At 36.5% G+C, this 25,411-nt stretch overlaps 3 protein-coding genes across 4 annotated transcripts in view; all 3 read right to left on the bottom strand.

Moving 5' to 3' along the window:
• Nucleotides 1-5,417, bottom strand: part of LOC129450128 (ras and Rab interactor 2-like) — a 34,781-nt gene extending 29,364 nt beyond the window's left edge. Inside the window, exons 1-5 of the mRNA XM_055212614.2 lie at nt 5,291-5,417; nt 4,146-4,224; nt 1,880-1,989; nt 454-625; nt 194-302 (exon numbers count right to left, since the gene is read on the bottom strand). Of these exons, the coding sequence (XP_055068589.2) occupies nt 194-302; nt 454-625; nt 1,880-1,989; nt 4,146-4,205 (451 nt within the window). The 5' untranslated portion in view covers nt 4,206-4,224; nt 5,291-5,417. The remainder of the gene's footprint in view (nt 1-193; nt 303-453; nt 626-1,879; nt 1,990-4,145; nt 4,225-5,290) is intronic.
• Nucleotides 5,418-10,823: 5,406 nt separating this feature from the next.
• dtd1 (D-aminoacyl-tRNA deacylase 1) lies at nt 10,824-14,023 on the bottom strand. The gene is made up of 6 exons (XM_055212615.2): nt 13,867-14,023; nt 13,439-13,529; nt 13,070-13,305; nt 11,799-11,896; nt 11,250-11,421; nt 10,824-11,160 (listed from the first exon to the last, which is right to left on the bottom strand). Exons 1-5 carry the CDS (start codon nt 13,991-13,993, stop codon nt 11,266-11,268), a joined length of 708 nt encoding a protein of 235 aa, XP_055068590.1. The 5' UTR covers nt 13,994-14,023; the 3' UTR covers nt 10,824-11,160; nt 11,250-11,265.
• A 1,998-nt stretch (nt 14,024-16,021) lies between these two features.
• On the bottom strand, nt 16,022-23,593 carry sec23b (SEC23 homolog B, coat complex II component). 2 transcript variants are annotated; one of them, XM_073870707.1, is made up of 19 exons: nt 23,435-23,593; nt 22,165-22,399; nt 21,678-21,735; nt 21,505-21,591; nt 20,987-21,223; nt 20,823-20,905; nt 20,595-20,739; nt 20,077-20,235; nt 19,884-19,999; nt 19,684-19,807; nt 19,517-19,597; nt 19,325-19,414; nt 19,106-19,212; nt 18,686-18,839; nt 17,726-17,803; nt 17,446-17,607; nt 17,275-17,361; nt 16,966-17,187; nt 16,022-16,872 (listed from the first exon to the last, which is right to left on the bottom strand). In XM_073870707.1, the coding sequence occupies exons 2-19, from the start codon at nt 22,383-22,385 to the stop codon at nt 16,783-16,785; spliced, it is 2,301 nt and encodes a 766-aa protein (XP_073726808.1). In that variant the 5' UTR covers nt 22,386-22,399; nt 23,435-23,593; the 3' UTR covers nt 16,022-16,782. The 2 variants fall into 2 exon arrangements, with proteins under 2 accessions (XP_073726808.1, XP_055069269.1); XM_055213294.2 differs by having other exon boundaries at nt 23,490-23,513.
• Between the last annotated feature and the right edge of the window lie 1,818 nt (nt 23,594-25,411).

Genomic DNA, 25,411 nt, shown 5'->3' with positions numbered 1-25,411 from the left:
AAGCTTTTGTTGGACAAAACAGTTCAAAACACTTCTGGGAAACCGCTTTCAGTTAAGAAAAAATCATTAAGCCTTCTGTTTGGGACGACACTACTTCTGAAATTCATACACGACTAGACGGTACATAGTAAGTGCAAAGTGTGTTGTTTATCATTTAGGACTCAGCTTATTTTTTTATATGATAACAACATACTATACTGGCTCTCCTTGACAGGGACGTGATTGATGGAGTCTGAGGTTCCATCCATGTGGAAAGATAAGACTTTCTTCTGAAGGACAGGTGACCTCCACACCAGAAATACCTGAACAGGAAGAACATTTCGGAACCTTTCTTTTTTAAGATTGTACAGTAAATAAAAATATTTAATAGGATAGTTAACAAAATATCTAAATAAATATATGTTTGTATTTATTCTTATTTAGATATGTAAAGAGCAGCTCTTCCTGTTTTACCCCAGCTGGTTGCTTTAGAAGGATGTCAGTGACCTCGTGCTGGTCGATAGAAAGAAGAAGCCAGATGGGGTGTGTGTGTATCAGTTTATCCAACACACTCAGACTCGTACCCACACCATCAGCATCAGCAGCAGGATTCTGTAAACACGCACCGGTCATCGCTCCCTCTATCCTACAGAGAGACAAAAAGATGAGTGCAGTCAGTGCTCATAATAGTCCTCACTCTAAATTGTGCTAGGTTTTTTTTGTGGGTAAATATTGGACAGAACACATGTTGGTTTATAAATAAACCTATGCTGGGTTGTTGTTAAACCAACCATGAGTTGAAACAACCAAGCATTGCATTGAAACAATCCAGCATATGTTTATTTTTTACCCAACATGTGTTCTGTCAAATATTTTCCCAGCGCTGGAGTGCTGCACGATGTTGTGCGAAATTGACATGGCAATGTTTTATTTTTTAAATGTATATTGCGATAGGATGACTTCACCAGATGACTTGATCTCCTGCCTTGCATTTCTTAAACATCTGTGATTTCTCTCTGCCATTTGAAACCACTGACAAAGGCATACAAAACAGTTTTATGCTCTAAATGTTGCATGAAGATGCATTCATTGCAATTTTGATACAAAGCAATATATTTTGGAGCCCTAGTTTGTAGGGTTTGCTTTCATGTCCTTTAAATGTGCCTTAAGTGAATTCACACGCTTAGGCCATACATTTTTTTAGTTTCATACAGTAAACATCTCCTCACTATCTGCTAGCTGCCTGTCCTTTGAACACTGTAAAAACCACGGCCTCTGTAGGCTTCGCAAACTGCATCAAAAACAAAGTGGTCAAACCTACCACCACGAAACGTAACAAAGTGTTCCAGCCAAAAAACGACAAGAAGGATTTGGAAGTTGGGGTTGGACGCGTTCATGACTCGTTCAGAAAGCACGGAAGGGAGGTGGAGGAGTTAGCTACGCTCCATTTTGTTTGAAAACAGTTCAAACATCAACAAAAAGTGACGTCACACAGATTCGCTTGGAGCGTCTTTAATGATAGAAACAGCAATCTAACATTGATTCACTAAGCAATGGTGCCCTCTGCTGGTCACTGTAAAATAATACAGTCCAACCAAATAAATTTGAGACATCTGATATTTTTAATATTCTTTCACTAGTGGGTGCAGGACATTACAGTCAATTAAGGAAAGCAAAATAAAGCAAACTGGGACATATTATATGCAAAATTTCTTCCTCTACAGTGGACCACCAGTAAAACTGATTAACATTTGGGACCCAAAAATATTCAGACACTGAATAATTATTTATTACATTTTTAATGTAATAAAAACATTTTACAGGATGATCCTTATGTATGGCCCAGACTATGGTCTTAATGTAAACAATACACAGAATAGAAAATGTGATGTGTACTCACTCTATGAGTAAACAGGGATCTGGATCTTTGACTGGATCATCATCTGTTTCTTGTGCATCAACCATTGGCTGCTCCAGTGTTCCCAGTGAAGATGTGAAAGCATCCACCAACTGCACATGGAGAAAAACTCAATTTTGTCTGCCTGACAGTCGTATTTATGTTTTGTTGAGACTAAGAAACTGCACAGTTAAAGGGGACATATCATGAATCAGACTTTTTCCATGTTTAGGTGCTATAATTGGGTTCCCAGTGCTTCTATCAACCTAGACAATGTGATAAAGATCAACCTAGGAACTTAGTTCAGGTAAGCATTCTCTGCAAGCATGTGAAAAAATAGGTCATTGAAATTCGTTTCTCCCCTTGTGATGTCAGAAGGGGATAATAATGCACCTTTATTTGCAATATCTTAATTAATATTTGCAATTTTGCTCACATCTATGAGCAACCACTAACTCATACACCTTGGGAAACATGCCCCGATTGGTTCGCAAATTTACATGAAACCAACCAATGAGCAACTTGGGCTATATGCCAGTACACTACATTACTATGCTATAAACATGGTTTACGGGGACACAGTATTTGTATTGGCTTGATCTAAATGCACTTTGCCCATGCAGCTTCCTTCCACAATGACTGCCGTGTGATTGCCAGTGTGTAGCTATGCAGGTTTCCAAACCGTCAATGCGATATTGCAATATTATCTGACATGGCTGCATAGTACACTTGTGTGTCGAGTTGTAAGACAAATTATTGTAACAAACTCTGCCTGCAAGTCTGTTAGTGGCACTTAACCACAACCACTTTCAAACCAATGGAACGTAACCATCATGAACCCATGTCAATGTTTTGAATAACTTCCTGGGCTAATAATGTTTGTCTGCAATTATGGACTATTTTGAACTAAATTGCAGGTCATTAGACACGGTAACAAAACAGGCATAAACAGACAACATCTTGAATAAATTCTTTGTGTTACAGTCACATTTTTATAGGGTCACAAAATAAAATGTAATAAAATTGTTGAACAATCTTTGTTTTCAGGTCATTTGAGAGTTGTTTTGGTGCCTCCATGTTGACACTCTTCAAAGGAGAGTCAAAGAGAACAACAACTTGCGATTGGCCACCTTAAATACCTTTTCTCATGATTGGATGCACCTGTCTATGAAGTTCAAGGCTTAATGAACTCACCAAACCAATTGTGTGTTCCAATTAATCAGTGCTTAGTAGGTATTCAAATCAACAAAATGACAAGGGTGCCCAAATGTATGCACCTGTCTTAATTTTGTTTTGATGCATGTTGCACATTTTCTGTTAATCCAATAAACCTAATTTCACTACTTAAATATTACGATGTCCTTTAGATATTTGTTAGATTTATATAAAATTGGTGATCCAAACACCCACATATTTATAAATGAAAATCATAAAAATCTTCAGGAATGCCCAAACTTTTGCATACGACTGAATATATCAAAAATGTATCTATCATTAGTAATATGTGTTGCTAAGTTTCTTAGTATTTCGATTTTCTTTTTGCACCCTTAGATTACAGATTTTCAAATAGTTTTATCCAAATATTGTCATCCTAACAAACCATACATCAATGGAAAGGTTATTTATTCAGCTTTCAGATGATGTACAAATCTCAATTTTAAAAAATGTACCCTTATGGCTGGCTTTTTGGTCACAAATTGAGCTTTAGTTATAATTTTTGCAGTTTTCCTTGCTTTTGTAAGTCGATTTGGATAAAAGCATCTGCTAAATGCCTAAATGTAACCCTGGGATCGAGTCCAGGAAACACACATACTGAAAAATGTATGACTTGTAATGCACTGTAAGTCAATTTTGATAAAAGCGTCTGCCAAATGCATAATCGTGAGCATTATTTCATGTAATTCTTTAACCATTTAACCATTCTTGGGAGAGACCATCCGTGACCCTTTTGTTCATTTCACACATTCCTGGATCACACACTCACACAGGATTGTGGGATATTATAAGCAAAGGAGAACATCTATACTGCCATTAAAAAAAAACAGATAAAAGCATCTAAACAGACAGTGTTTTATGCAAATATGCAGTTTCACAAGTGCCCTGATGACTGTCTACCTCTGTATATCATATTATCTTCAGAGCAGAACCATATATAAGGCGATATAATATCGCTATTGTTGTAGTAATTGATGATCACCTAGTCTTGATCTGGTCTGATTTACACTATATTGAAAATCAGCAAATATGACTAAAACACACACCAGCGTACCTGAAGGGAACTACTGTTGCGGTCCATTTTGCTGGGCTGTAATGCTGCATTCATTGCCATTGTTCTTCTTCTGCAGAACCTTCAGGAAAATCAGTCAGAAATCAGTTTTCAAGTAGGCATCAGTGTATGCAAGCACTGAATTTCTCACATTATTTTGTGCTTTTGCATACAGTTCTGCTCTGCTCTTTGTTATGTATGGGTATGGGTGTGTGTTTGGTGGGGTGTTATGGTTGAAAGATCTCACAAGCTTCTGTTTAAACTCTACAGGCCACAATCATTTCCTCATGTTGCAATCCTTCGAAACAATTACGCAATGACATATACATTTCTAAACAGATGTTATCTAAAGCACAATTTAATATAGAGCATTAAAAAAACAAAAGCTAATTTCACACAAAAACAAATAAAAATGCAAGATAGATCTTCAGACTCATAGGAACATATGGGGTCAGTGGTCAGATGAGGGTGGTGTGTGTCACAACATGGGTCGGACTGTTTGGTTAGATTAAAAGTTTTGATATAAGAGATATTATGCACTTTTAGTTGATCTGCACAACAGCTTTATTGAACAGGTAGTCTGCTTAATATAACATCAGGGAACTTTTCAAAGTTAAATCAAAGGTTACCATGCTTTCCCCATATTAAAGGTGACATAGAATGATTGAACGGAGTATTTATCCTTGTTCTGTGATGTAACATGTAGACACATTTTTTTTTTTTGGGGTCTGTAATGCCTTAGAAGCTTCCTAAAAACCTCTCTCAGAAAGCTCTATTAGGGTGGGGGATTTTAAACAAGTGGTTTTGCACCTATTTGGCTCCCCCTACTGGCTTAACTTGCAATCTCATTACTGATTGGCTGACTTTGCTGCCACTCTAAAAATGTAGCCAATTATTTTAAAGTGGAAGAGCAGTTAGATGCCTGTGATGTCATAAGCATCAGTTTTTCAGATTGGGCTGTTTTCTGGCTGACATTTCTAAAAGAGGTATTTCTATGAGACTGAGATGTTAGCATGTTTAGCACTTTTTGTATGTTTGTGAATGTGGGTAGACTACCAACAAAGACAAGGTAAAATGGTTTTTCATTCGCTGTCCCCTTTAAATAGCTGGTCAGAAATTGAGAGTTTATGAAAGTTGCTCAGTTATACCTTTCAGATTGTGAATCATGATTTCAGTGGTGCATTGTTCGGTTTTTCACACTGTCGAGTGTCTTTGGGTACAAGTCTATCAATAGTCTGAAGTGAAACTAAAGCGTGTGTAACACACCGCTGCAGACAGACAAAGACATGTGACTAAATAATGCACATATAGGGGGAGCAATAGTGTGGTTTCTCTCTTACACACACAAAATAAATCTATGAAAAGGATAAATACATACACCGGCATCCAAAGTTTGAGGGCACATTGACTATACCTGTGAAAAATAAACATTTTAGGGTTAAAAAGTAAATATATGAACTATGCAAAATGTATGATGCAAAATGAAAAAGAATTATGAAAGCTTTGGCATATACAGTATATTATACAAATCACTGATCATATTGATTGGATTACCTCAGATGTCTTGCATGCACATGCAGCTGTCTTGCATGCACAGCTTTCTCATATCATACACGAATCTCCACAATGATGTATTGCACAAACATGTAAAGACCACGCCACCTCAAGTGCATGCTGTCATTAAAGCAAGAGTACGTAAAAATGTTAGAAAGCTGTGTTGCTTTTTATATTCAACTTTCCACTCAGATTGGTTTTAACCATAATGCCAAACTTAACATGAATTTAAATGGGTGCCCCTTACAGAGAAAGCACATGCATGTGACCACACATGTGAAATTTAATGTAAAAACATTAAAATCACATGTGATGCATGAAAACATGTTAAAATCACATGTGATCACCTGTGCTTACATGTGTGTGATTTTGCACATGTGAAATGTAATGTGTGAAAATCATATGTTAAACAATATGTGTGTTTTTGGAACAATTTTGTGTAAATCACGTGAATTCCCATGTGAAACACATGCAAAGTCCCATGTAAAGTGCATGGGATCTCATGTGAAATCAGTGGATCATGTGTAAAAAAATTGTCACCACATTATGTACATGTGATTAAAATTTTTCCAAAAACACACATTTCACATGTAAACATGTTAAAGTATTGCATCGTATGAGACATTCACACAGGTGCTTTATATTATAACATATTTTCATGTGGTGAGATGTTGCTCACATGTGGTGATAATGTCCACAAGAATTTCACATATTGTCCACATGTGGTCACATGTTATGGTTGCTAAATATTGAGTGTTTTATCTTAAGAATGTTATAAATGTTTTATATGGTATAGTTTTACTTGTTATGTTTAATTTCTAAATAAACTGAGTTGGGGGGCAGGTAATTAAGATTTCAGTTTTGAACAGGTTTAGACTTAAAAAATTTGAATTTAGCCAGGTCTTTAGCTCACTGACACATGCTGAGAGAGATGTGATCTGGTTAATGCAGTCTGGTTGGCAGGCAGCATAGATCTGAATATCATCAGCATAGCAGTACTGAAAACAGTGACAACAGATAACTTGTCCAATAGGCATGATATAGATGATGAACAGTAATGGTCCGAGAACTGAACCTTGAGGAACACCTTGTATGAGTAGGACAGTTGACGGTTTATATTTGTGCAGAGAAATAAAAGAGGAAAACTAGGATAGCGGTGCTCCAGAGATACCAGTCTCTGAGAGGCGCATCAGTAATAATTTGTGGCAGACAGTATCTAACCCTGAGCTGAGATTGAGTAATAGCAGTAAGGAAACGTTGCCGGAATCACCAGATAGGAGGAGATCATGAGTAACTTTTACTAAAGCCGTCTCGGTACTGTGATTTGGTCGGAATCCAGATTGAAAAATGTCAAAATGATTATTGTGAGCCAGAAAAGATTGGAGTTGAGCAGCCACAACCTTTTCGATTACTTTTGAAACAAATGGCAAATTAGAAATTGGGCGATAGTTAGCAAAGTCGGTTTGGTCAAGGGTTGGTTTTTTTAAGGACAGGTGTAATTGCAGCAGTCTTTAAAGAAATCTGAAGATTAGCAGAGATAAGAGATGTATTAACCAGATGTGAAATAGGAGCAGACAGCAGAGATGACAGTGATACAGTGTTTCAGAAGGAATGTGGGTGCAGGGTCCAACTGGCAAGAAGAGTAATTCAATTTTTTAATTATTTCACTTATTTGAGTGGGGTTTGTCAGAGTAAAGTTATTAAGCAGATGAATAGGCTGAGCTTGCTCCATGAGGGTAGTAGTCGGCTCGATATCAAAAGCCCTGCATAAGTATGTTTGAACTTGGTGACAACAGTGTGATCGCTGTATGATTGATGTTGTAGTTTTGTTTCAATTAACTGAGAAAACAAGGGTACTGTGTTTTGTCTTTGTGTGTGTACAAAAGTTAAAGGGGACATATCATGAAAATCTGAATTTTTCCATGTTTAAGTGCTATAATTGGGTCTCCGGTGCTTGTATCAACCTATAAAATATGAAAAAGAACAACCCAGTAACTTTTGATAGTCCGTTTTGATAGTCCATTCTCTGCAAGCATGTGAAAAAATAGGTAATTGAAATATGGCTCCCCTTGTGATGTCAAACCAAATAATTATTTGACATCTTAAAAGAGTAAATGTCCCCTTTAAAGATTACAGATATACAGGCATAAATATACAGGCGTAAAACATATTTGAGCCTTTTCAAGCCTATCTTTGTATCTTTACTTATAGGATTTAGAAAGTAATAAGTAGTTAAATACTTTTTGGAGAGAGTAAATTGTACAGTCATCTAATTACATGATTGAAGATGTAATTAGTAACTAGTATTGAATTACTTTCTTTGAGTAACTTACCCAACACTTATGACTACATGCACTGTAAAAAATACTTTGCTGCCTTAAAATTTTTTGTAATCAACTTAGATTTACAAGTTATGTCAACAAAGACGAGTTGTCACAACTTATAAAATATAGTTCAGAAAAGTCAACTTAATTTTATAAGTTATAACAACTCACCCATAGTCAAGATAAATCATAGTAAGTTAAAATGACTTGTAAATCCGAGTTGATTCAACAAAATTTAAGGCAGCAAAGTATTTTTTACAGTGTGTGAATAACATGAAAAAAAAAACCTAAATGTAAAAAAAATGTAAGTGCTTTTTCTTTAAGGTTGGTGTCAAACTTTTCAACCCTGTCCATGTTTGCCAAAAGATTTTATGAAGCTGAGCTACCATTTCCTCACATGCACAAATAATAAGGTGGTTTCTAAAGAGTAACTCTACAGAAACTATCCTTTTAGGCCTTAGATTCCTTCATGGAAAGCAATTACATCATGCCCATAAAGAAATTTTTTCGTTCTTTCTTTTGTTTCATATACATTAAATTAACATTAAAAGAATTCTCGCCACTAAAAGGAACCAATTTGTTATTATATAAATTCTACTTCTCACTACAGGAATGTAAATGAAGCCTTCTTTCTCAAACCCATTGTAAACCAGTTCCTAAACCAGACCACAAAAAAGCATTTTCACATAGTAAAAGCATTTTCACATAGTAAAGGCATTTTCACATAGTAAAAGCATACATGCTTCACTAAAACATTTATCAGGACTATGGCTAAAAATCTGTTGCACGCTGCAAGCAATCACAAAAAGGCCTATACAAACACAAGTATATGTTTGTTGACGTCACTGCAGTGTACATTGGTAATATAAGATTAAGATGACCCAGATATCGATGTAAACACCCCTGACCACTCGGTGAGTTTCACGTCTTTGTAAACGAAAGTTTAATGCATTTTAGGAAGGATTGTTCCAGTGCACCTATACATCCATTGTAGAAATGGGAGGTGAAACAACAAACACCCGAAAGTTCTCGGGGCAGCTGCATGTGTCGAAATTTCAGTCAAAACCGTTCTATTTCATCATAAACAATCTCAAAACAGGGCTTTAAGTGTAAAATACCGAACTTGAACTTTAAGTTCCATATTCATCATAAATTCAGCAATCAGAAAAGCTCTTTTCTCTGTGGTACTTAAAGAATTCAATATTTATATAAACACTAAGGAGAGTAAACAAGCTGTTAAAACTGTGCAGTTGTTTAATACATTTATGTTATTGTGATTTAGCAAGTCCTTTCATTTTCATTTTTATTTATTTCTATTATTATTATATTTTATTTTTGTTCGTATTTTATGTATTGTGTTATTTATTTAAATTGATCTATCTATTCTTGTATAGTAATTTTTGTATATATATATATATATATATATATATATATATATATATATATACCCTTGGCACACACCCAAAAAGTTTAAGATGACAGAGACAAGGATGGACCGCATCAATGCACTTAGGCTGATTAAAAGACACCAAGCGCATGCAGCAGCCATCAGGGACTGGCGACACTACAAAACAGATTCAATTTGTGGATGCTGCAAAACAAAAGTAATATTTTTATCCGTCTCCAAGACAAGTATTTACTACGTTAAAAAAAGATTATAAAACACATACCCCTTCAGATGAAATGACAGGTACTGACTGACACGCATCCATTTCTTGAGATGGATTAAATTTTATTTATTTGTCATTTAGTTCAGTCATCTTTCGATTTAGAAATCAATGTACAGTCCTACAGATTTTTTTCCCCTATAATTTTCATTTTCAATAGACGTCACGTGCTTGCTTAAAAAGTGCCATGTATAACGGTCCGAATCCGATTACAAACATACAGACAATTATTGTTACAATATGGATAAAGTACAGTTTATGTAAATAACAAACAATACTATTCTTTAAGTTTCATAATTTTCTGTTTTTTTTGCTCCACTAACTTGCCTTTGCCGCAATGCACAGCTGTAAAAGCGGTATAGAAATTAATTAGAATTTAATTAAAAAGTGACAAACAAACAAAAAGCTCGCAGGTTAAAGAAAATATTTACTAACATAAGAACATTTATATGACACACCTGTGAACGCTCCTCTCCAGCAGACAGCACTGCGCCTTCGTCTAATAATCGAGTTATGACTGGCTGATAAAAATCTGAGGAAATATTCCAACGCGAGTCTGATCTACTGTACGATGCTTGTCACCTTAGGCGCGCGCGCCCCCTGATCACGTGACTGAAGCACGCACGTCACTTGTGCTAAAGGAATACAGTTTTATAAATAAAACTTTTTATATATATATTTTATTATACATGTTTATTCAATTACATTTCTCGTACACTGAATTTTAGATTAATGGCTTTGAATATTCAGACCATTTTATAACTAAATTCTGTAACATCCAATAGTTCTAGTAACGTCTATAAATAATAACAATACATTGTGTAAAATTGTACTAGTAAGTTACTGGCTCTTTTCCACATTCAAGAATAATCCTCTTTCGCATTTGCCTGCTTAAACTACACATGCAGTAAATCACCTCACAAAGGCTCCTTTGTGAGTTGTTCACACTGTAGAAAAACAACTCAAGTGTAAACCACCAAATTGTAAATTATGTTACAAATAATATCAATTTTTATAATAACCAATTATTATGATTCATATGTGTAGGTTTATATTAAAGTCTTAAAATGTTGTGCAATTGTAATATAATTAGGATACAATGCCATTTAAGTCCCTTTAAAAAATATGCAGATAAATACATTTCTGTGCTCGGTTTTTATTAAAACATCACAGAGATGTATACATTTCAATAAATTAAATGGTAAATAGATATTCTGTTCAAATTGCCGCAAAAATACCACTAAAGAGAGCCTGAGTTGTTATTTCTTCTAATGGTAATTGTTGAGCTGCCACATGTTCTGTGTTTATATACAATGCAAGTTACAGTGGACAATAAGGCTGCACGCTGTACTGGACAGCAGACAGAGACAGTAAGGAGACAGAAATTCAATGGTATAAATCAGGGCTAAACTGAGACGTGTTCCTGAAGACTTCAGTATTTCCCTTGGAAAAAGATCTGCCAACTGCAAAATCCTATAAAAAAACACAAACAACAACAAAGAAAAACACGGTTAAAACCCCAAAACAGCTGAAAATATTGACATTAAAGCTGTAAAGTTCACCGAGGCGCGAGGCATCCTATGGTTCCCGTTCTGAAGACACGTCCCCCTCGGCTCCGCTGCTGACAGCGCCATCTGCTTTGGTTCGTGATGCTCCCTTCTCTCTGCCGGACTCAGACGGCCCTTTTGATCGCGTTTTCTCTTTCCTCTGCTGTTGCTTTTCTTGTTTTGACAGCTGGAACAGGAGACAAAGGAAGAAAAACGCTTTTAATGTTCTGTACGGTCCTAAAACAATTCATGCAGTTTTTATGGGGATGTCAGAAGATCAAAAATACCATGTATTCTAAATTGTAATAAAAATTGCCCAGTTTCCTATATTTCTGTCTTTATTCTATGTAAAGCAGCTTGTAATAATGCAAAATTGTGAAAAGCAATATTCAAATTTGAATTGAATTGAAGGGAAAACAAAGGAAACTAAAATCCTAATAACTGTATAATGATATAACTGAATCAAAGTACCAACCAGGTTAACCTAATTGTATGGAAAAGCTTTTTAATGAAAAACTTTAATTGAAGATTTGACCTATTTAGTCAGGAATTAAAGCTGGATACCTGTTTGGGATCTGTAGGACGAGGAGGAGATTCCAGTTGAATAGTCACAGGTCCGTCATTTTGAATGTGTACCTGCATATATGCCCCAAACTGTCCATCTACAACACACAAATGCAAGCTGATGAGTTAAAATACACAGCCATCATATTCCAAAATGATAAGATGATGGTTTGAAAAAGCCTGATCTGAACGTTCAAAACAGTTTGAACTTTGACAGGTTTTGTGTGGAATTTTTAAGAAGTGTAGTTTAGCATTCTAGCTGGTTAGCATGTTTTTGTATAAAGCTATGAAGCCAACCATGAAGCCAACACCATTTAACATTATGTTAACATGATTTAACATGATGTTGGCATCATTTAGCATGACGCTTTCATAATTTAACATGAAGCTAACATGATGTTAGCCTGATTTATCATGAAGCTAACATAAATTAACATGAAGTTAACGTGATTTAACATGAAACTAACATGATGTAAGGCGTTAACATTGTTTTCATGAAGCTAGCATCATTTAACATGAAGCTAGGTATGATGTATACATGATTTAACATAAAGCTAGAATGATTTAACGTGACGTTAGCATGATGCTCATATGATTTAACATGAAGCTAACATAATGTTAGTATGATTTAACATAACGATAACATAATAATTATACTAATTAATTAGCATGACAGCAACATGATTTAACATGAAGTTAACATAATGCTAACATGATTTAACATGAAGCTAGCATGATGTTTGCCTGATTTAAAGGTGCAGTGTGTAATTTTTAGAAGGATCTCTTGACAGAAATGCAAAATAATATACAAAACTATATTATCAGGGGTGTATAAAGACCTTTCATAATGACCGTTGTGTGCTTATTGCCTTAGAATGAGACGTTTTATCAACATACACAGAGGGTCCCCTTACATGGAAGTCGCCATTTTGGGCCGCCATGTTTCTACAGAAGCCCTTAACAGACAAACTTTTTTACTAAGTTGTCTCCAATGATGACATGTTTGTCCGGTGGCGGCTACCGTAGCTTCTATATGTGTTTCAAAAGCAAAAGGTTAGCAGTGGACTGAGGCTTGGTTGCAATTCACAACCTCACCACTAGATGCCGCTAAAATTTACACACTGCACCTTTAACATCAAGTTAGACCATAACTTCAGGTTTTGAAAAGTAGATCACAGAATGATTCCACAATGTTCACAATTCTCTCACTTATCTATCCATTTTCAGTGGATAACAAATTTAAACAAACCAATCTGTGGATTTAACATCACCTTTAATGAGTTCTGGTTTGTAGGCTTCCCTCAGCTGCTCCAAAATGTTGTTGTAGAAAGGCTGGGCCAGTTCGGCCGGCATGGCAGAATGGTAATCTGGTTTATTTCCCTTGAGGATACTCTGCAGTGTAAACTGACTCACACACAACACCTCCAGCTCTCTGTCCATCACACTGCGACTCCAGGCACGGCCGTTCTCATCATCAAACAGACGCAGGTTGAGAATCTTCCGTACCCTGAAAAACAACGGCATACAGAATAAACTGTCCTTTACCTATCCTCCCAGATTGCAACTTTGACTACTAATTTAGTGTACACCATTTACTAGCATTTATTAGATAAGAACTTAGTCAAGTATTTCATACTCACATGTATTCAACATCTTTCTGTGTGTCCTCAACTGAGATGCCAAATAAAACGCAGATTCCTCGGCCGATGGAACTGATCTGCTGCTCCCCAACTGTTTAAAAATAACACAAGTACAGCAACATCATAAAGTCAGTGCGTGACGTCAGCGGACATTGAATACAACGTCGAAGTGAAAGTAAAACAGATTCCATACACAAACAAACCTTAATATGTGCTATTATAAATCTGATGTCTAAATATATCATATTAATACATTCAAATGCGTTGTTTATTTATTAACCCGCGTGTGTTGAAGCACGAATCATGCATGTCTAAAGGGAGGGACAAACTATATGACATTCACGGTTATTTAAATGAATTAAACAAAGACGTTAAAACGATGTCCCGTTGACAACAGCTAATCTTCAGAACATAAGAGCTTAACTTACCTGTTACGCTTGCTTTCGTTACTCTTTGAATGATCGCCTTCATTGTTGTGGTCTCAATCACGTGTAACACTCCTTCAACACTTCCGGTTTCCACAAGGCTCCGCCCCCTGACTTGCGCTCGTGACATTACTGCCAACGTGTGGACCAAACATTTAATTCAGATAATTTTTTCGAAAGGTTCTTCTTAGTACGTTTAACTTTATTTTTTGTACACAGTCCCTTGAAATTAAAAACTGATTTATAATGTTTAGTATTTCATGTTTTATGCTTACAAAATAACATGCGACAAAACAGGTTTGGAAGTGTATGCAGTTTGTAAATTTATTGAGAAAGCTTTGAAGGATTTTAGGGATAATTGACAACTTTTCTCTGTCAATATAACCGCATACTGTTTGATAGCTGTTACAATAGTGTTTATTTTTTTTCCAGCACTTTTTTATGAAACAGCTTGGCATTTCTGAATTCATCAAAAGGTTTAAAGGTTTTTGTTAAATATAATGCTAATCAGATGACATCTCAATTTTAAAAACATAGAATCTTTTCACATGGTGTTTCTCAAACCAAAAATGACCATTGGTGTTAATTTTTGTGTCCAGGGTCAACATTGTGTAATCGTGTCAACATTGTCTATTTATTTCCGTTCTTCCTGTTTTTGACTGTCAGGGGAACCTTCACTTGTATTTCTAAAGAAGTTTAAAAGCCTCGTGGAATATGGCACAAAATTCTCCTTATAGACAATTGTGGTTTTCGAGTGTGTCGTTTCATATTTCTTCACATTAGGCCTGTTGTCTTCTTCTTCGACGGGCATTTCAACTAGAAAAGTAAAACAGAACATAATGAACAATAACAAACGTATTTGGTCCAATAATCATAATTTTACTCTATTTGCAATAATGACAGGACATTGTCTTTTTTATGTAAATTAATGTCATCGTTTTGTAACAGCACGTAATATATTACTGACACACAAGTCTTCTTTTAATGTAGTTCATTTGTGAAATAATATCACAAATATGATAAATGACAGCAGATTTATGGCGCTTTACACCTAACGTTAGTAGCCTAGTACTTACTTGGAGGGTCATCTTTGTGGGTGTATCTGTAATATCCATAACAACCAAACATGGTCCATATGCCAATTGCATAGGCCAGTGACGCACGCTTATTCCATTTTACTGGATCAATATTCATATCTGCAATTTAATCTTCAAATCCTTTAATAACATGTAATCAACATTCACAAGGGCGCTGCCATGTTGCGCTTGTACGTCGTCACTTCCTTCTTAAGGGAAATAGCCAATCGTAAGAATAAGGCGGAATCAGCGATGAGAACGTCGTCTCTAATTGGCCAGACACCTTGTCACTTTTTCAGCGCTGGTTGGAGTGGACCAATCACAGTTGTCTGTAATAACAGTAAGCATACGGATAAATAAAAGTATGCATCCAATTTTGGGAGGAATTTGCTTTTCAGTTAAATTTATTGGAATGAATATGTAACAAAAAATTAATTTATTAAAACGATATTACCAAATTTACGTCCCAACTGCTAACAGTTGCATTAAATGTCCACAAGAGGGACATCTGACTCCACATACAAACCAGTTGCTCATTTTCCTACAGTCTTTTTTTGCAATAATATGTTATAATAGTCCTAAAATTTTAGATACTTTCTCTTAGAAAATATAACGATTTTACTTATTTCAAAGCATAAAAGACAATATTAATAAATTAGTGACATGTAGCTGAATTTTAAATCATGATGCATTTACAGAAATAATTTTAAATTTTATATATATATATATATATATATATATATATATATATATATATATATATATATAAAATTTAAAATTATTTCTGTAAATGCATCATGATTTAAAATTCTGCTAGATGTCACTAATTTATTAATATTGTCTTTTATGCTTTGAAATAATAGTAATTGTTATATTAAAACATATTATTGCAAAAAAGATTTTTTTTGTACGAGAATGTAGGAAAATGAGCATATATATATATATATATATATATATATATATATATATATATATATATATATATATATATATATTTTTTTTTTTTTTTATTCCCCGCCACCCATACACATAAAAGTGCATATTTATTATCACTATCATAGATGCTGATTCAAGCAAGACACTTATTTGTAATATTTTATTTATGTTTTATTCAAGATAAGAGTCTGAACATTGAGGTACTCAACATCATCTTTAGCTTTTGAAATGAAATAAACCTACAATAGATTCTCACTATAAATATTATATGCATAGCATTAGTTTATATTTGCAAGTCAAGATTAACTGGAATGTGGGTCACAGGTCTCATTCAAATTCTTTACATACAAAATTAAATCTAATTACAGGACTGGAAGAACAGGACTGTGATGCACTTTATTACCCAACATGAACAGATCACAGCAATACAAAATGAATAAAAGACCAAACAAACAAGACGACGTTCACAAATAAGCCTCAATGGAAATTTCAGTCTAAACATGCTCGAGGAAGAATTACCGAAACAACATGATAGGACAGAGATAACATTCTCTCTTTGGAAAATCAGACGTTTTGTTAAAAAGCTTATTGGTTTATTGTGAAACATAACACTTTTTTGTTAGACAAACACCAAACTAAATCAATTAAATAAGCAAACAAACATGACAGACAAATCCACAATAGAAAATAAACACACACGCATAAATTAAACAATCATAATTACTTATGTGGGTAAAAAATTGAACGTTTCTCTGGAGGGCCTATAACAAAGACGAAGATGCGTTTAGTTGTGTCAAAGTTGGTCACGGAACAACGGCTAGACATGGAAATCCGTTTTTCCAGAAAGGAAAGTCAAATGTTCTTTCCACTCAAAATTTACATTCTTCACTGGGCAGTGGAAAAAGATTTAGGCTGAGCTGGACACAGCCAGTTTCTTGAGATGGTCCATGAAAACTTGCAGACTAACATCATCTGTGAGAATTGGTGCTCCAGACTCCTGAAAGAAAAATTTAAAATAGTTTAGAGTTGTTGGAATGACAAAGTCAACGATACAAAAAACTTTCCAGAATAGCAAACCGAGGGTTAGTACCTGTCCCCATGCGTAGAGGTTGTTGTGAGTCTGGGATGGGTTGACTTTAGAAAGTAGGAAACGGGCCTGTGAACCTCCATGCTCGGTGTCGATGTATCTGGGCATGGGGAAGCGTGTCTGCAGGATCTCTTGAGCATCATCCAGAGGTGCATGAAGAAGCTGTTTGAAGTTTTCATACTCTGGCATCTCCTGATAACCTGCCTTCCTCCACTGAGCAATGGTCTGTGAACACAAGAGAAAGACCGGTAAATAATGGAATCACTTCATGACTAAACTTACTATAGATAATGTTTTTGAATATATATTTACCTCTCCATGGTAGATCACCAACTGGAAGAAGGTGTCCATCAACAAAATGCGATCTGGAAGGATACTACTGCTGTCCAGAAGAACAGGCTAAAAAAGAGAGGCAGGATGAGTAACGGCTTAAAATAACAGCATCCTGCGTCTTAATAACAGGCGAACAGAAGCTATATTCACCTCTGGAGGGCCGTGAAACGAGTATGAGTAGAGGATGGGTTGGATCATAATGAGCGACTGTGTCAGGTCCTGTCGCATGAACTGATGCCTATAGTAGGACGACTCATCGGGACTGTTATTGAACACCTGGAGGAACGGTGATCTTCTCAAGTGGAACATGAACTGGAAAGAAAATTAAAATTTATTATTAAAAACCACACAGCATGTGCTTTATAGATGGTTGTGGATAATAATTTTTTTGTTTTTAAGCTTTCAAAAGAAGAGAGGATGATGGTTTTACCTGTGGGTAGAGTGACAGAGACTCCGTGAGTTTGAACGAGCTGGGGTCGTCTTTATTGAACTGTCCAAACTTCTGACACTGAAACAAAACAAAAAAAAATGTTTAAATCAACTTTTTAAATCAACATAATTTGGAATAAATTGATAAAATTTTAGAGAAAACTTTGTGCTCCACAACTTATATATATATATATTTTTTAAAAATTCACGATGCAGTTTTGGACTCGCCGGCGGGTCCGCAGAGTTTAAGGAGTTAAAATTTATTTCTAAATATAATCATTACTAAGGTGTCAAGTGTAGTTGCTAGGCGAATGCTGAACAGTTCATAGGTCATTTCTAGACATGCCCTAAGGTGGACTAGCCCACCAGCTTTTCGCATCCCTACTTATTAGCAATATTAACAATGACACTTGCTCCACAAATATTTAAAATGTTTGATTATTCTGTTCAAAACTTGTCTTAAGATTTATCATACAGCTAGCCCAGCGACCAATAGCCGTCATTTCCGGTTGTCGTCTAGGTTAACTATAGATAGTCCAGCAGTAATCCACCTCTAGCTAAAATAAACTTGAATTTGGTTACATGGGTTAGGTCAGTGCTTCCCAATCCTGGTACTCGATGCTCCCCTCCCAGAAAGTCCTAGATGTCTCCCCATTTAAACCACCTGATTCAACTTCCGAAATGGTAAACATGTCTCCCTAACAAGCTGATGAGTTAAATCAGGTGTGTTAAATAAGGAGACATCCAAAACTTTCTGGTAGGGGGGCCTCGAGGACCAAGATTGGGAAACACTGAGTTAGGTTATATACCAAAAACACTTGTAAGATAATTATAAGGTGTTTGGTTTCATTTATTTGTGGCTTATGTTCTTTCAAATGCAAAATTGCTTGCTGGGAGAGCAACTTGGCCTACATTTCTTCCTCAAAGGAGAAATTACACAATAGCTCTACTCGAAACTCACCAAGCGAATGAGCTGCCTGTCAAGCCAGCGGAGTACGTCAGGCCCCTCCTCTGATTCAGCCCTGAATACGCCAAGCCGAGCCATCAGTACGGCAGATGCTTCCTGGTCTAATGAAGCCTCGATGTGCGGGAGCTGGGTCTGTGCGTCAGCCCAACTAGGTGTGACAATAGACAGAACCGGTTAATCAAGGATGCATGACGCGCAAGTTGCGCACATAAGAATTTTGGCTATTCAAGGCGTAAATTACACAAGCTCTGCGCAGCAGTATCTATTTTGAGCTAAAGCAAATATCTGTATAGTACATGCAACATCAACGCCTACATCAAAGTCAACACTGTCAGAAAACAAAAGAAATACATCTGACTGTATCCGACTTTGCATTGGACCGATGAATGAATTTTATCTTGTTAAAAGACTCACTTCCTAGCAATTGTTGTGACGCGGATCCGTCGCTGTGTGTTGGAATGCTGATATTGTGTGATAAATTGAACGGCTCCTCTTCCACCCTGAGGGATAGGGGCGTTGTGCTGCACAAACACAAAGAATACATTTATGTAAATGTGTATAAATTCTCACACCCAAAAGGCTCTCTGCACACACATATAAAAGATAAAGAAACGATATAAATAAACAACATACCTGATTAACTACTTCAAAGTACATAGCCAGGGTGGTGGAGGGCGTTAGACTGCAAATTTTCCATTGGTGTGTTCCTCCGATGCCCATTTCCTAAACAAATTCCACAATGTCACATATTTGTACACGTGGGTGATTTTTAAAGCTAATTCACTTGTTATCAAACAGTTGATCTTTACTGCTAAAATTACTCACATTGTCTGAAACACACGGCCCTTTGGCGTTAAGTGACACGCATGGCCCGATCGCACCAGATACCTTCAGCTCTCTTGAGGTCTGGATGGGAGAAGACGTATTGGTTTACATGTTCGGAAACATCTTGGCTAACTCGACTTTAATATTGTATCTTATAGCGATCTTACCTTCACTTCCAGTGTGGCACCGAAAGCCATGCGAAACTGTCCGCTGTAGTCTTTACTAAAAACTCTTTGGAAGGTCTGCTTGAACAGAGATGTGTTAAAGGAATCGCCCATGACGATGTGTCCCCTACAACAAAACGAGAAAAACATTAGCCACGGATTACAAAGTAAAGAACAAAGCTAATGTAAAACTCGATGCTTACCCTGTGAGGTTAGCAAGACATTTCATCTCCAGTAATCCCGTCTGATCCAGCGCACAGGCGTAGATATCAACGCCGTGTCCGTTCGTTGCGGCACGATTAGCCAGAGCCTCGTAATACTAAATGAATTTGAGAAGTTAGCTGGTTTGCAAATTAAAATAACATTTTGGGGCATAAAAAATTTGCTTGCAATCACCTTAGAGGCCTTTTTCAGATGGCGAGCGTTATCTTTCTGAATGTCATGCCAGGAGCGAATGGGGGTCTTCAGTTCATCTCCCACCACCATACCGGGCCCTTGAGTTGGAGGGCCACCGGTGAACAGCATCACACGGGCCCCTGTGTTAGGGTAGGTACCCTAAAAGATTGGTAAAAAGGTGGTGGTCAATTAACATAATCCTAAACACTATTCAAAGTTAACTTATGACTTTTTAAAGAGGAGTTAAATGTTGACTTGTTATCAAACAAAGTGCGGTAGGTGGTATGACTCTTATCTTCAGTGTTATGTAAAACTAATGATTGGTTGAGTACTAGGTACAACTGTTCTGATATGACAAGACAGCAGACCTAGACTTTGACCCTTACGGCCAATGCTACAGATACACTGACAATTTGGGAACAAGCAAATGATAAAAGCAAAGCGATCAATCCTTTAAAAAAATAAATCATATTTTCATATTAATTTTACTTTTTACACCAATAAAAGCTAGGCTGTACCTCAAGCAATCCCACGGCAATAGAAAGAGCAATTCCTGTGGAGCGCAGAGGTCTTTTGCCCTGAGGAACGGGCCAGGGGTCTCTCTGCAGTTCTCCTAGAAGGTCGGTCAGGTTCATGTCCACTTTTTCCACAGGTTGCAAAAATCTGAAATGGATGCAAAGAAATATAATATAAGCAACCATTCAATCAAAACTTAAAAAGAATTAAAATACGCAAGCATCTCATACCTGCAGGAACTGGCATCGTCGTGAGGTCCCATCGGTTTGCCTTGCTGTCCGGAAGGGGCTGGCTTCATCAATCCCAGCATCTCCTGCATATACATGACACACTTGCTTAACCCGACAGAAGTGTTATTATTGTCATCATCAATAATAAAGATCTGACAACTAACCTGTATCTGTTTTGGGGTGAGCTCTTTCGTGCCACGGAAGACGTAGCTCTTTGCGATACCTTCGCCGGTAAGCTCGTGGACCTGGATCATGCGGCCGAAGGTTATGAGACCCACCAGGGCGTTCTGTGGCAGCAGGCTGAGGGACATCTGCAAGGACTCTTTCAGAGCCTGGAGGTCTTCCTCTTCCAAACATGTGTCCACCACATAGAGGAAGATGAGAGGGGTGGGGGGTCCACGCTGGAAAGAAACACATTTACATTTAAGCATTGGGCACCATGACCTTTTGTGCTGCTTACACTATGTTTAGGCTCATTTACCCTGGATTTGCATTTAAACAGCACATATTAGTTTAGGAAAGACAAATGAACTTTAAATTAATAAAATAAATTAATGTGATAGCAGTGTTATCATTTCATAGAAAGACAACACAGCTGTGAGCTAAGGGAGTTACAGTTTATCTTTGAGTTTGTACAGTATGTCTCACGTACAGAGTACACAGTGTAAATGTATTTATTTACCTGCACTATGTACTCAATGGTGGAGAATTGAGGCATCAGCTCGGCAGGCTGATTCACTTCTGAAATGCCAGCGTATGATGGAGGAAACTGGAAATAAACAGATTTGTATTTATTTACTGGGTGGTACGTAGATTAAAGTCGAATATTAGGTTATTCATCTGATGTATACTTACAGGGTTCCTCTGGAAACAGAAGTTGCAGGCCCATATTTTTGCTCTATAGTCCACTTGACTACAAAAGAAAATCGGAAAAAATTTTAAAAATCTGTATAAGTAGGTATTCATTAGTAATAGACAATAGTTAGCATGTGAATGAACACAATAGACAACAATAGTCTTCCTTTTAGTCTTCAATTAAATTAACACAATGACAATGTGGATAAATAGCATGAATAATATCATTAGCAAGACTAGAAGATGTTAAAGAAAGAATTTAAACAAATCAGCATTTTATTAACCTTAAGTTAAAACCAAAAGAGATCAGACTTTATTCAATAAAAGTCCAACAAATCAGACTTTAGACTTTCAGCCAAAATCTATCCGATTAGTCATTCAATATCCCAATCACAGGGATTACTCCAAAAAGCCCCACATGGTATTGACATACAACGACAACACACTACTGTTTCAACAGTTTCCCGAAAAGTTACTCAGTCCTTACCAGAGCGGGTTGAGTACAGCTTTGCAGTTGGCCCGGCTACACAATACCGGTTCGTACTGAATAGGCGGCAGGTCCGGTCTCTCTTTGAGAGGTGTGTAAAGGCACGAAACGGGAACCACTAGCCGTGTGGCCTCCAGGCGGCTGGAGGGCCAGAGGTTCCAACTGCACCGTATTCCATCCCGATCCTCGTTCTGTTGGATGAACTCTTGGTAGGTCGCCATGACAGTGTGAACAACTGCGAACGACCAGAGAAAGGCATAAACTGAATACACATTGACCACAAAGGACTTTATAACATCAAACCACACCTTGTGGGTTGTGGCTTTAAACTGGAAGGGTAGGTTAGGTAAAATTAAACACAGGTACAAGAGTGTGTGTCGCCCAGGTCAGGTATGCGATTTAAAATTCCTTTCTTTTGAATAGGAATATTTAATTTTACACGACTGTCATCTTTGAAGAAAGCCGCGTCAGAGAGGTTGTCCTTGCCACACTTGACGCATCACAAAAAATGTTCAACAAAGATATGCGTAGAGGTGCTGCTGAATAAAGCCAAAGTATTTTTGAACCACCCATACCTAGGTTTACTAAAGTTCACACCTCTTGCTGAATACTCACCTAAAGACAAAGATTTGCTGACTAATCAAAAATCAATTTTAAGTATTTCAGAAAGCATTGAAAGGAGAATTGGATGCACAGAGGTAAACTACAGGCTTCCTTGGAAATCCCTATCCTAAATCCTACAGGACAAATCATGGTCCATTATTTGTATTGACTGTTTGGTTACACAATGTTAGAGATTCCATAGGTATGAACCGATTACCCCAAATCACATACATTATGCACATTGCCTAAGCCAAAATTCACAAATAAGAGGAAAATAAACTCTTAATCAGCACATTGAGAAGCTTAATAATAACAACAACCGTCTGATACCTCTTAAATGCCACGTTATGACATTAATAAAGAATATAATAATGTAACAGTTAGTGTTTTACAGTAACACCCATAATGTAAATATAATAAATACGTCACGTTTACTGGCATTTCCGTCGCGCTGTCCCTATACCAGATTAAAAGGGTAGAAAACCAATATTTAACCCTTCAACAGCATTTATTCGAAAGATTTTCGCAATCACTAATGTCAAAACATAATGCTAACGCTAACACATTACCCGTTAACAGGCTAGCACAACTTCCGCTCAATGAAACAGAGGGATGCCATTAAATCGAACACATACACGATATTCTCGAAACGAAACGATGGACATACCTTATTAATCGACGAGATCCGATGTCTGTAATAAAATAAGCCCAATTACACCCACATTGAATAGTGTGAAGCAGGTCGTCGAACAGGAATCAGGATTCGCCCCCGGCCGGTTCCTGAAGCTCCGTAGAGTGACGTGTTACTACACACTCAGCGCGTCGCGATTGGCTGTTGCCTTCTGACGTCAGCTGAACGTTTCGTCGCAGTATTGAATATCTGTGCGTAAATGCGCAGCCTCGCAGCTTGTGATGGAAATTCGTTTTGCGTAAAACACCTGTGACCTTACATTACTGACATACCTTTAATACCACGGATTTAAAGTGTAGGACAAGCTGTATTTTGACGGGTTAATCACGAGGTTATTTATATAACATAAATACAAACAAGTTCTTACACAACAAATTCTTTGTGTGTGGCAAAAAGTTGACTCAGATTCAGGAGTGTTGCATAATATAATATAATATAATATAATATAATATAATATAATATAATATAATATAATATAATATAATATAATATAAAAATAATATTATTAATAACAATTAATATAAAGACCACAAGTGAAATCTGTACTACATTTGTACTGATTTTATAAGCTTTGAAACACAGCAAAAATACTTTTTAGATTTTTAGTAGCTTCTAATTAAAGGTGACATTTATGTGAAATATTGTTCACATAAATGATTGTTATTTTGACAATGAATGTCCAAGTTGAGATTTTATTTAGTAAAGAAAACCATACTTTAAATATTAGATATTTGATCAATTAAACAGATAATAAAAATATGTGTGAAAATAAAGGAAATGTTAAGATTAACATGTCCATTTAATCTATAATAAACAATATAAACCATTGCTTATCTCACTCTGGTGCAGATCTTCCAGTATCCCAACACCTTGCTAACTCCACCTCTTCACTGTAGTAGATCAATGTTTTTCAACAAAAGGGCCAGGACCTTTAGGTGACCTTAAGAGACCTCCAAGGGGGCCTGAAAAACAATTAAAATGAATGAAGGAATGAATAAATGCTTTCATTGTCATTGTTGCAGTGACATTCAAGTGCAACTCCCTGTGGAGATAACACACATTAACAGTATACAAAAAGTAACACTCAACAACAAGCTTGAAATAGCAACAAGAAAAGATAAGCAGTGTGTTGCAAACAAGGTATTGCACAAAATAATAGATGTATTTACATTCTAATGTATAAACAGTCCAATTAAAGTATTAATGCACGTTCCCTTACATAATATTGAGTTTAACTTATTTATGGCAATGGTATAAAAATGAAATAAGTATGGAGGGCTTGCTATAAGCCTGAATAGACTTCCCAAAAATTCATTTTTAAAAAATAAAACAACTAAAACAAAATTTTAGTGTATCAGCCCAGTTATTTTCCACATTGTAAACTTTTCCCTGTAATTTCTAAGTAACGCTTAAACATAAAACCCTCATACAATGTTGAAGTAGTAAGATTTGTAAGGTTTAAACAGTCCGGTTCGATACCAATGCTACAGCGCTCAGGGGCGTTGCACAAGATCTCGGGCCCTATGCATAGGCAGTCCTGATGGGCCCATATTCCGCACCCCCATATATTCAAGACTTTTCAAGGGCCCTCTCTTCCTTTGGGGCCCTGGTAATCAGTACTGGTTTTACCCTCAGTCCGACACCCCTGACAGCGCTCAAGCGCTCGACGATTGCCTGCCAAAAGGGCGGAGTTTAGACTGCGTGACGTCAACAGCAGGAGCTCTATAATTATGCCATAAAATTTGCGCATATTTAATAATATGGTGTTTAATTTTTTGTTTTATGTTTAAATGAAAAAAGTCTAAATACAACATTTTGAGTATGTGTAAATACGATTTTAGCCTCTGTAGAAATCTAAAAAAGTGTCTATAGATGGCGCTGCAAACAAACTTAAACGTAACGTACCGTTTACAGCAGCATCACCGCTAGCAACTCAGTTGCACAAACATGCAG

Source organism: Misgurnus anguillicaudatus, chromosome 8, assembly GCF_027580225.2.
Source record: "Misgurnus anguillicaudatus chromosome 8, ASM2758022v2, whole genome shotgun sequence".
Taxonomy (NCBI): domain Eukaryota; kingdom Metazoa; phylum Chordata; class Actinopteri; order Cypriniformes; family Cobitidae; genus Misgurnus; species Misgurnus anguillicaudatus.
Note: the sequence above shows the minus strand (reverse complement) of the source record. Positions and strands in the feature narration are given on the sequence as shown.

Coding starts and splice junctions, on each gene's coding strand:
- dtd1 (XM_055212615.2), bottom strand. CDS start 13,993: ATGTCACGAGCGCAAGTCAGGGGGCGGAGCCTTGTGGAAACCGGAAGT. Junction 13,530..13,866: donor AACGAAAGCAAGCGTAACAG/GTAAGTTAAGCT, acceptor ATTTTTAAACAG/TTGGGGAGCAGCAGATCAGT. Junction 13,306..13,438: donor CAGAAAGATGTTGAATACAT/GTGAGTATGAAA, acceptor GTTGTTTTTCAG/GGTACGGAAGATTCTCAACC.
- sec23b (XM_073870707.1), bottom strand. CDS start 22,385: ATGGCGACCTACCAAGAGTTCATCCAACAGAACGAGGATCGGGATGGA. Junction 19,415..19,516: donor GGCCGTGTGTTTCAGACAAT/GTGAGTAATTTT, acceptor GAATTTGTTTAG/GAAATGGGCATCGGAGGAAC. Junction 18,840..19,105: donor GTCACAACAATTGCTAGGAA/GTGAGTCTTTTA, acceptor TGTCACACCTAG/TTGGGCTGACGCACAGACCC.